The sequence below is a fragment of the Lepidothrix coronata genome, unplaced genomic scaffold, assembly GCF_001604755.1.
Source record: "Lepidothrix coronata isolate B3197 unplaced genomic scaffold, Lepidothrix_coronata-1.0 Scaffold103, whole genome shotgun sequence".
Classification (NCBI taxonomy): domain Eukaryota; kingdom Metazoa; phylum Chordata; class Aves; order Passeriformes; family Pipridae; genus Lepidothrix; species Lepidothrix coronata.
The window spans coordinates 301,140-313,184 of NW_016690283.1; the positions used below are offsets into that span (position 1 = coordinate 301,140).

A 12,045-nucleotide genomic window follows, 5' to 3' on the forward strand; every position below is an offset into this window, starting at 1 on the left:
GATATGTGGTGAAGCAGCTCAACCAGAATCAGCAATTTAGAAAGAGTAATAAAACATTCTTTCATCTGCATCTGGCCACAGGAAGCAAAAAANAGGAGACGGTCTGCGAAATTTCATCTCCATTTCAAAAATAAAAAGCACAAAAGGAGTCTTGCCATCTATCCCCATCCAAAACAAGGGCTGTGTAATCTTTTCTCATACCCTTGTCATGACAGTCTCTTACACAAAATGGAACCCACTTAAGGGGAGAATTTTTCAGATAGGTATATTCATTGAAACGACTTTTATTTAAAGCTATAGAACTATAAGGTTAAAAAGACTCAATAACCTTGCTAGGCTCTTGCTCCACTACCTGTCTCTTTGGTGTCCCTCCTCCTAAGATTATCATGCATTCTCCTCCACACAGATACCAGGGACAATCACAGTTTCCACACTTCAGAACGTCAAAGGCAGCACACTTGTATGAGGGGAGGTATTGCTGCTTAAGTCAGACTAGAAGGTTTTACAGCTAGCTCAGTGCAAGGAGTTTAACAATAATTCCCAGATCTAGTGTTCTACTAAAGCAGAGAAACTATTCAGTTACAAAAGAATGGTTTGGATTCTAAGTTTCTACTTCTTTAGTAAAAACCATAAACTTCTCATCAAAAGTTATGATGTTATGAAGTGCCCTTTGTACAGTGCAGATGCCGTTGCAACTTAACAACAGTATAAGGAGAGTTCTTCAAACTTAATTTAAAAATCACTTTCGCATGGATCCTATTTAAGGAAACATCTCAGAGTCAAACCTCAGTTCCTACAAGCTCTGTGCTTCTTCCTCACCAGAGATCTGTACTGTCGACATGTCTATCATCGCACTATTAAGACCACCTCACAATCACATTAGAGCCAATATAAAGCAGCCAAGACAAGGTTAGGTCATTACCTGTGATATTGCAAAAAACACGGAGTGGTCCAAGTGGTCCACTTCCATCAGAATCGATGTAGAAGAAACCTGATGTCTTCCCTTGGTGTCGGTAAGCCTCGCAAGAATGTTCATAGATAGCTTTAAAGGAAAGAGAGAGTCATTGCATCACAAACAAGGAGAAAGCAGACAGACTTGTTTTATGCGTAAGTACTGCTTTGATTATTGTCATAGCATATACTGGTTATATGCAGTTGATTAGCACGTGAAAGTTTATTGCATTTGGACCAGAATCCATGCTCAAAATCACACATGTATTTAAGGAATTCCTTGAAATTAATATATGCTGGCTTTAAAGATACAGGTATTCGCTTTGTTCTGGATTAAAGTATGTAAATACTTAAGCAAATGAATATAAACTTTGAAATGTACCACATCTAGTTATGGAGTAGTATCCATATAATGGTGTTTCAAAGACATAGGTACATGCATGTAGACATGATTTATCACCTAGGCATGCATTTAAGTCTTGTCAGCACAAATGACAGATTTTTTTGGCAGTTTATACCTTCCCTGCATGATAATGTTAACAGGAAGCATTAAAGCCCATTTGCCAGCCAAATGAAATCAAGCCCTTGTCCCCCAGCAGAAAACTTTAAGCTCAGGTATGGTCTCCATCACAGGTGGTGTTTTTATGCTTTAGAACTAATTTTATACAACCAACTTTTTCTCTCTGCTTATCAACATTTTTTTCTTGGAGCATTAGTGCCCATGAAAATCCAAGTGGTTAATAAAACAAGCAGCAGGTCACCAGGAGCAAGAACAGAATGAGAAAAAAAAATCTCATAGGTCAGTACAATTCTTATATTTGAGGCATGTTTTTGGGCAAGAGGTAACTGTCACTTCATATGGGGCAAAGAGAAAACTCCTGCAGAAAGGCAGTCCAGTATCAGAAAGTCATATGCATGATCCTAGACCTTGAACAACAAAATCTCATTTCAGAAGACCTGATTTTTTTTTCCTCACCTGCTTAAACACTTACCTGATTATACTGACAAAATTATTCTTCCTAACAGCTTATGATTGCAATGTTGAGGTTGTAAATGCAACTGCAAAGTTCCTGGTTTGGAACTCAGGGAGCTTTGCAGATTGAGTGAAGAGCCAGCACTTCCCCTCTGCTTCTGAAACACAGTCCCAGCCTCTCCTGTAGAAGGCAGGAATTACTCTGCAGCAGCTGGAATAGTTCCTCACTCCCACTCCTGTGCACATATGGACTCACATCCCTCCTTTCCCCTCACTTCCTAAAAATAGTTTCTCTAATGAAACAAATTTTAGAAAGACTTAAATGCTGAGCCCTGAAGTAGCGTTGTCTGACTATTACTCTGAAGAATGCTACAAGATAGTTCATAACTCGGATTTTGGACATTTCTTCACTTCTGCCAACAAAATAGAATCACTGTTCTAGGGGCTCCAGAACGAGAATTAAGTCTCTCTATGAATTAAGTCTCACCAGTTGATCACTTGTACCACACACAGAAATATGCTTTTCATTGTAAATTTCTCTCCTCACCAGATAACTTTAGCAGACAGAACACCACTGGGTTAAGATGCTGCTTAAGGTACTCAGCATCTGGTGAGGTAGTGCTTTAATTAGCATCCATCCTTAGAAAGCTTCCATTAAGAAAGCTTCATCCTTAGCCTGATGTAGAAAGCACTGTAGGAGTCTAGAATATCTCTAAATTCCCACTCTGATAGCTGGCCAAGAGTATATATTAAATGCAAATTAAGTAAAATCCCCAAACCAGAACCAATTCTTCCACTATTCACAACCTGAGGGGCTAACAGAGAGTCCCTCAGTTGCCGAAGTGCTGACAAAAGCAGTAGGGATAGGGAGGTCAGGAGAGAAACTGTAACAGGCAATTAAGTAAGCAACCAAGGAATCATGGTTTGATCAATTTGCAAAGTTCTTAAACTGCAGTTCACTTACTAAACTTGCTGTCATCATCATTATAGGACACTTTATCTTGTCTCATTAGGGAATATGCCAATTGCTTCGTCTAAATTGTTTGCTGAGTATTTTTGAAGACAAAGGATGGTGTGAGGGGTAGAGATATGAAACAAATATATTGTCAGTGAACTGACAGCAAAACTTTTCTTTCTTTTTCTTTCTAAGTGTTCTTCTTCTTCACCATCATTTTGTCTGGAACCCATATCTACTTTTTACAAATTAGTAAGGAAAGATGTGAAGATTCAGCCATTAATAATGCAGGCAGATTCAAAGAGAAATGATCTATTTAATTTTAGATGGCCCCTTTGTCATTGCAACTTTGGAAAAAAAAAGGCTATATGGAGCTAGAAGTCAGGCTGGGAGTGCTGAATGGGTATAAATCTGAAAGGACGCACAAGCTTCCGTGAAACTACAGTTATGTCTGCCAGAAGGAAATCCATCCTGGTATGTTTTCCTTTCAGTTATATGAGAAATCCAGCACTACATACTGTGAAGTAGCAGAAGTGGGAAAAGGCTATAAACGTCGAGCTAAAGCACATAAAACATATTCTATCATGACTTAGAGAAAAGCAGTTTTGGTGGACAGCTTATTTCATAACTGTACACTGAAAGCTTCACATACCTGTAGCTTAAGCATTTGGTACTGTGTACTTGTAAACTGGAAATGTATGAGCCATTGATTTTAGTTCTCTTTTTTGCTATTTTTTGCTGTATAATGCATCAAGGAGAAAATTACATTTGTTTTCCAGTCACTGGCAGATGCCCCCAGAGACATTTCGAGTGCACCATCCATTCCAAGCTCTGCTGAACTATTTTGTGGGCTAAGACAACAGCCTGCTTCAGAATAAAGTTATGCAATTCCATTTGCTGAAAAAAGCCCTATTATGCCAGTGAAAACAACTTGAAGCTGTCTTTATGGGCCCATGAAAGACAAGATCTCTTTGCAGTCATTCTTTGCTTTATGCAATCAGAAATATATGAAAGTAAAAACCAGACAAAGAATCAGCTGTTAAGACCCCAGAACCTTAGCTTTGAAAACTGCCCTCATATTTATGTTCTGTTTTGTGTCAGACTTCTCTGATACAGATGAAGTTTTGGGAACAGTAGGGAAACCATTCTTGTAATTGTCATTAAAGAGTCACCAACAATTACGCATATAATAAGCAAAAAACAAGCACCAAGCATAATGATGGAACTGTTGACAAGTGCATACATTTTAATGGAAAACAACGTTTGCAGTAATTACATCTTTTGAATAAAGGAGAGGTATTCATCAGCACATTTAGACTAGAACCCATCATCAATTTTGAAACATTATTTTTAAATTAAAAAACTCCAAATAAATACAAAGAATAGTGATTTTATTCCTTTCTGGGAAGTCTTTTAATAACATTTATACTTTGTTTTCAAATTTTAAAATGTTTACCAAAATGGGACCAAAACAACAAAAAAAAATTCTTGATAGGATGCTCATGCAAAGCTTGTTTTCTCATTTAAATACTTTTTAAAAACATAATTTAAAAAATTAAACCTCTCAGTTGTATTTTGTCTCACAGAAGCAAGATCTGTTTCCTTCTCTAAGTCTTCCACACATTTTTTTGGCTAATTTTGAATAGCACCAGCCATTGAAGATAAAATGATAGTTGTCAGCAACGTTTGTTTCACTGAGCCGGAAACACCGCAAATCACAGTTTATGACTTTCAGCCCCTGCTGTGTTTCCTCAGGCCCTTCTGAGAATAAGCTGCGTTGCCACACAGCAATAGCCCTGCTGTTCCCACAGGCAGGCAGGGTGAAGCTCTTTCCTTCACAGAGCTGCATTATGCCAGTGCTCAAAGGAAAGCGATGTCAGCAGTGCACAAGAACTCAAACTCCCCCCCTGCAAGTATGGCTTGGACCTCACAGGCAGGTATGGCTGGTAAAAGCATTAGGGTAAAGTACAGCACAAGGCAAAACCCGAGTGTAAAAGGTTTCACAGGGCTATTGCTGCTGGTAACTGGTTACTCCAGGAAGACAAAACAAGAAACATCTTGACTTCAAGGTCCCAGTAAGGAAAACTGGACATCAGAAGTGCCTGTTTTACTTGGTCACAAAGGATGTCTTTTATTGCTTTTTCTTCCCAGAATCACTTACAAGTTATAATATTGGACCTATGCTGACATTTTTGCTCTGTAAGGAATTTTTTTTAAAGGCTACTGCTGTGTTTCACAAAGAAATTTAAAATTCTCCCAGAACTACCTGCTGAAACTGGTGCAGCCTGAGAGCCCCATTCTTCACAGTGACTGATGCTTCTCTAGCTGAGTACTGTCTGTGCTCTTGCCTACCTGCTAGGATGAACTGTGTTGATGGTGTTCAGGCATGCACAATATTGACAGAGTTCAAGATATCTATTTCCTAGCCCCGTATAATTTTCTGTGAAACACATATACCCAATTTCTCCCTCAGGTATCTCTTTCAGTCTTAAGCATCTAAAATTGAACTAGCTTTTCAGATCAACAACTCATCACATCAGAGCATTTGTTCTGAACACTGCTTTACTCACTGATCATAATGGGCATCTTTTCCTTTAGTTCTCACTTTTCGGCTTCCCAGGTGCTTAGGAAATCATTTGTCAAACTTTGAAGAGCATTTATAAAATAAACACTTTATCCCCCGACAGATCAACATCACCAAATTCTACATGTTCTCTTATATCATCTGGGATAGAAACATTTATAAGCTCAAAAAGCAAAACTATGGATCTGAAACATATACATTCCATGTTTTTTTCAAGCAACACACTACATCCCTACAGAATTATCCAAGCAAAACTATAAGTATTCACTTTGATTTGCCAAGGTTCAAGCTACAGATCCATGATTCAGATTTCAGTGCCAGAAAGGCATTATCAGATTTTAATAATAATAACCTAGGTTGACTTTTTTGGTAAAAAAACCCTGTAGAATTTAATTTTCTAATTCCTGCATCAAGATCCTCATGACTGGTCAGCCAGAGCACACGCAGGAACTCTGCACCTCACAGTCTGGTCTGACAGGCATGGGGTCGCTCTCAGCTTGGCTCTGCAATTGAAACTTCAGCCTTGATTCAATATGCTTCAAGAGCCTGAAAAATTGTAAATATGACAAATTTCATCACTGCTCAGCTCTCTGAAGTATCTCTTAAGTAAAGTAATCTGTTAATCCAACTCTTTTAATTACAGTCCTTAAACCAAAGATTTTATCTCTGCCGTAGCTGAAATCTTTAACAGTATATGACTGAGCACAGACATTTGCAAGGTCAAACTTCAGTTGTTTCCAATAAAACATCTTTTCACCCAGTTTTTCATGAACTGCCCGTTACTATATTGCCATTTGGCTTCCAATCCTACTTTTGCTCTATGCAGTTCAGCTGCAGTCTTCATGGCAGCCTTCACTAAGCACAGGCTTCCCGTTCCACTGTGGAGCTGCCCAGCAGCCCCCATGTTCCTAACTTATAAAACCTCTCCTCAGGCCACTTTGATTTTCACCTCCAGTTGTACTTTGACTAAAAAAAAGACTTGCAGTTTTGCAAATACCTCGAGTAACATATTTAAAGACCCCTGTCTTCAGTACAGGAACCAACTTGTTATTCACCCAGTAAGATGCACCTCTTACCAGTGTTTAAAATGCTTCTTGCTGTTGGACTCAGTGTAAAGGTAACAGTGACACTCAGACTTCAGTTTTGCTACTGGGAAGACAAGGTAAACCTCTTTTTGCTGTGCACAGCAACACATTACTAGTATAGATACCACCAAGAGGTAAGTTCCAAATGAAAAGCAATTTGTTCGGTTGTTTTTTTTCTTTTTTTTTCCCCTCAAAGGATTCTGTCCTTTTCAAATTTAATGGACACCAAGATAACATTCCTCAAAAAATAAAAGTAAACCTTAAAATTCCTAATATTTCTTTCCTACTGTACTCCCAATTACTTTGGAAACGTGAGCCAGAGATTCAGAATTTGACCTGTACTATTTATGATTACTGAAATGAATCCTGTAGTATTACTGTTTCAAGATTGGATTCAAATAATCTAATAAAAGTAGCTGATAATTTTCAATTTCTCAGAAGGAGAGAACATTTTATGGTAATGTAATAAATAAAATACATTAAAGAGACGTAAAGAACTTTAATTCTTGATTTCATTGGGAGGTGCTGACACTGTCCACTTCCCAGCTAAAACTAGCAGTGAGATCTATGTCACTTTTACCACCTCTAGCAGTTGTACAGTTTTGAAAAAAGGCAGACAGAATACTTGCTGTCAGATCATTTGGGATTCATTTAACTGTTTTGTAATTCTCTGCGTCTTAGACAAAAAGAGTAACAATAACACCTTTAATAATAATTATTATTGTATTCAGAAGTGAAGCTTTACGTTTTATTTAGACTGCAAAGGCCAGTAAGAGCTGGTGTTTCTGATGGGATCTTCGATCAGCCCTAGACTGACCTTGGACAAATAGATATGCACAAATGCTGACCAGACAAAATTAAGCATTCTCAACAAAATGCTCAGAGCTCCTGGAGGCAGACTGGAGATGACTATTTCACCCTCTGCTTGTGTACCTCAGGCCTGACAGATTTGCTCTTACAGACTCAAACTAATGAGCATTCAACCAAGGATTTTTCTAAATAGCAAATAAAGCAATATGCAACGGGAGATTTCTTCTCATTCCAACAGCAGAGGGATTAGTACAGGCAATGAACTCCGGGAATGATCATCATTCTCACCCTTATAATACAATTGTCTTGTTAAATGCCAGAAAATGAAATCTGTACTCTTGAAAACTGGATTTTGACAGCTCTGCTCTTGACAGACTAATGCAGTCTCTGCTATGGTGTGCCTGGATGACAGATAGATTATTTTTTCTTATTAAAATATATATTTACTTCTCTGATAGAGAATACGTTATTTCCATAGATAGATTAAAATTACTTTTACCAGTGTCACCTAAATGGATGTTCAGGAGAGATACTCCCTTTGCACCTGGGGATTAGACAATTTCCTACCATCCAAACTAAGGTTTCCCCTGACCAAGCTGGGAAAGGTCATGTCAAGCCATCCTCCCATGTCACTCCTCTGCTGAGGTTTGGAGGCAGCTGCATCAGTCATGTAACCCAGCAGCCCCTTCCTGGCCCTAGTGCAGAATGACCTGCAAGTCCTGCTGCTGCAAGAAAGCAGTCAGGAACACCTACTCCATTTTAAGAGCAGTGTTGAGGGAAATGAGCAATCAAAGACTTGGAGGATGCTGTGCAAACCGTGCTATTTTAGTCTTGCTCCCCAAAGTACTGGCATCCCTGTGGTCACGGTCACACCTGAAGAAGGCAGGCTTCGGAAAGAACTGAGTTAGTCCCTCGCATACTCTGTTCTGCAGTAAAGCCCCAAAGTGAAATATTCTCTGTGTTATTTATAAGGAAATTTCAGGCAAAGGGAAAAACTTTTTTAAATGAACACCACTGAGAAATGCAGATGTACAATTTACAGATACATGTACTGAAGGGAAGGCATTAATAACGCAGTAACTTATTACAAAATAAACAATGAAAATTCATACTCCAAAAGCATGGTGTGAACAAAAATATGCAGGAACAGCAAGTACTGAAGGTTTGATATGAATATTAAATGCATTTTCTTTAGTCAAAGAACACCAATTGTTTAAACACACATGGAAAAAAGCTGTTCCAAGAATCTCAGGCAGGAAAATTGGCTACTAAGGACATTCAAATTACATGACCAAACTCACTGTTAGATATCTGTCAAATCAAAACTCTCTGAACCTGATTTGCCCAGCCAGCAAACTGTATATGTATCTCCCTACCTTGGAACACAAGAGAATTACCATTGCCACAGCTGGCATTTTAAGATGCAGCTCCAGTACTACTAACAATCTGGCTGAAGCTATATTAAGCTTTTCAGATAAAAAATGATATATGCAGTAAGCATATTAATATTAAAAATACATTTTCAAAGCCTGAAGTTATGTTAAGTTTATGCCATATCAATGACTTTGTGACATTTCCATTATTGGATGAATCTTTCCTCCAGCAATTACCTAGGCCAATAAGACACATGCCTGTATGTGCAAGATAGATCACACACCAAAGCAAATATCCAGAATTAAATTACATTCTGTTAATTATCACCTTGCAAAGCTTTGGGACATGTTGACATCCCCAGAACATGAAGAATAAAACCATTATTTTATATTTCCCATAATTTTTATATCAATGTTCAGCAGTCTTTGGAATTCAAAAATCCACCCAAGACTAAAAACCACCTGAAATAAAAATAATAGAAATACAGAAGGGGAAGATGAGGCCTTCTAAGGGACTACATAACTCACAGGAAAAGGAGATTAATAATCATTATCATGCAATAAAATTATTGCAGTATTCTGTATCTCAGGGCCAGTTTGTACCAGTCTACTGCTCTCACTATCACATGATAATTACAAGAATTAGTAGTATGAAAGAGATGACTGTGCAGCTTTTCGACTATTCCCTTTCAATTAATACATATATTAATTTATATATTTATATATATATATATAAATCAATTAAGACCTGTAATTCCATCCTCAGTTTCTCTATATACACCGATAATTCTGACCTACCTTCGGTTGCCTACAGTCTGTCTAAGCTAAGACAGTCTCCCTCTGTAGATGGCAGACACTGAAACATTTCAGGGGTGGTCCATAAATTTACCATGGCCACCCTATCTCACAGTGAGGCTAGTTAAGTTCTGGAAATAGTTCACACTTTTTACATATAAAGAGAGAACAGACCACTATCTTAGATTGGATGTCACAGTATCAGACAAAAAAGATAGATGAGCTGAATCCCACCCAGGCTTTTTTTCTCAAGCTGTGTACTAACATCAGTGTTTCTATCTAAAAGAGGAAAACAGAAAACAATTATCTATTTTGCTATGGTTCACACATGTGATTACATAAGGGATCCTCTCCTATCTATCTGGATTATATCAGACTACTCCAATACCTGACAGATCAGCAGGCTACCCACACACTGTAGAAATGGGGAAATCATCTATCCCTAAAAAGGCTTCAGCTGAGCTAATCTTCCAACCTATTTAAATGCATGCTGTGTGAAACAAATTTAAAAGATAAAGCAAAAAGCAAACCCTGCATTTTACAGATTGAAATGTGATTGTATCCTCAAAGCACTGTCTCAGGTCCAGATAAGCTCAAGTAGCAATAAGCAAAGAGTATTTTCTAAGGAAAGAACTCGTACCATTTCAGTAGATGATATAGATCACACACCTTTTAATATACCCACAAATTGGATCTTATTCCCAACAGAGGTGGAGAAACTAAGGCATAACAAAACTCATACACAATCAAATGTAAATCACCTATAGTTGGCTTTATGTCTTATAGGGTTACCCTATGACTCTCAGTTTCCCCAAGCTGTGGGCAGTGAAATGGGTATCTGGAGACAGTCAGCACAAGGACATCAGATTGCATGTCCACATGCATTTGTGACAGCACAGCACTGGCACAAGCTTTGGGGTTTCACAGCTACAGAGAGTACAGAGACGGAAACACAAGTGCCCATCAGTGCTGTGGCTAGCCAGGAAGAAGATGTTTGCACTGGAAGATGTAAGGATGAGAAGTAAATCCACAATGGAAAAAACCCCAATCAAAAAGTAAGAAACAAAAACCAAACCAAACAACAACAACAACAACAAAAAAAAAGACTTGGAAGGTACTGAGAATATTCCACGTGGCAGTTAGTGAAGAATGATTAACCATTACTAAGCAAAGAAATGTGCTTATGCATCAGGCAATAAGCTTTGCAGGAAAGAAACTACCTGTTTAGAAAATATTAAACTCTTATATGCTAGTGAAACCCAGAAAACACGGGTTTTAGCACTATTTCAGAGAAGAGGAGAAGAAGAGAAGCAAGACCAGCTGAGACTTCAGGGTGAAATTTGTCTGTCACACAATAGCTATTTAATGGGACAGGACCACACCCATTTAAGTGGCAGACTTGCATGTGGATCAAGCTGATTGCCAAACAGCTCTGTGACAGTTCAGGGGCTTCCAGTATCATAAGGGATTGTGAGTGAAAAGGATACCTGAGGTTTGCAGAAAACTAGCTGCCTCTGGTAAGATTATGGCCACACCTAGAGCCAGCTATTTCTTTACATGTATCTTCAGATGCACACTTTTGCTTCCTCCACACATCTTGAATTTCAACTACCCATTTTCAGTCATAACAGACACAATCTTGTCCCGCATATCTGACATGGTCTTGCAAACATTGTCCCAGCTGTGTCTTCTATCAACTTACTGTTCTGTTCTGACACTGTCTAATTCCCCTCTGTTGCATCAAATGCAAACTATTCATCTTTGCTTTTCATGGCACATTTCAGACTTATCTACCTGTCGTGACTCTGACATTTGCCTTCTCAAAAATGTCAAACTCTTCTGGTCATAGCCTTATATTTTTCAAACATGCACATTTTTTCATTTCTTTCTCCCATGTCACTCCATGTTTGCAAGCATTCAATTTCTTCCTCTTTTTAATCTCTGCCTTATGACTATTCGGCTACAAGAAAGCCTAGAAATAATTATGTACCTAGTAGACTGAAACTGCCACCTATGATGCCTGATGAAGCCTTTCTGGCACTCTATCACCTGTGCCAGCATGTTTTTTCCCCTCAGAAACTTAACTGCAAACTCTTTAGAAAAGGGATAGTATGTATTGTTAGCTGTTCCTCACAGCAGGATCCAGGGTGGTCCAGGAATATTTGGAAGAAAAAAGTAAGATTGCTTACGTATCAACCCTAAAATGCATTTCAACATTTCACATATGATAACAGTAAGTTTCGGACACTGACTCTTCAGATCTCAGTTCTTAAAATGGAAAGGTCTCCCAGTCTGAGGTAGTAAAACATAAACCAATTAATTCTAGGTTGCAGATGCATGTCATGCAGTTCTTCCTGGAAGCATGGCAAAGAATGGGTCTTTTTACAGTTTTCAGCCACCTGTTACCACACCAAAAGGAGGCAAAACTCATGGTCACGCAACTCACACAAAAAAAAGAAATTCAGACAATAATGAAACAATTCACCCTGTTTCACTTGCAGCAGATTGCCAGGTAAATC

At 38.4% G+C, this 12,045-nt stretch overlaps 1 protein-coding gene across 2 annotated transcripts in view; it reads right to left on the minus strand.

The window, feature by feature from the left end:
- Positions 1–12,045, minus strand: part of CNTNAP5 (contactin associated protein like 5) — a 288,828-nt gene that overhangs the window by 95,543 nt on the left and 181,240 nt on the right. For both annotated transcript variants that reach the window (XM_017823576.1, XM_017823577.1), the window contains one exon: positions 923–1,042. In XM_017823576.1, the coding sequence (XP_017679065.1) occupies positions 923–1,042 (120 nt within the window). The remainder of the gene's footprint in view (positions 1–922; positions 1,043–12,045) is intronic.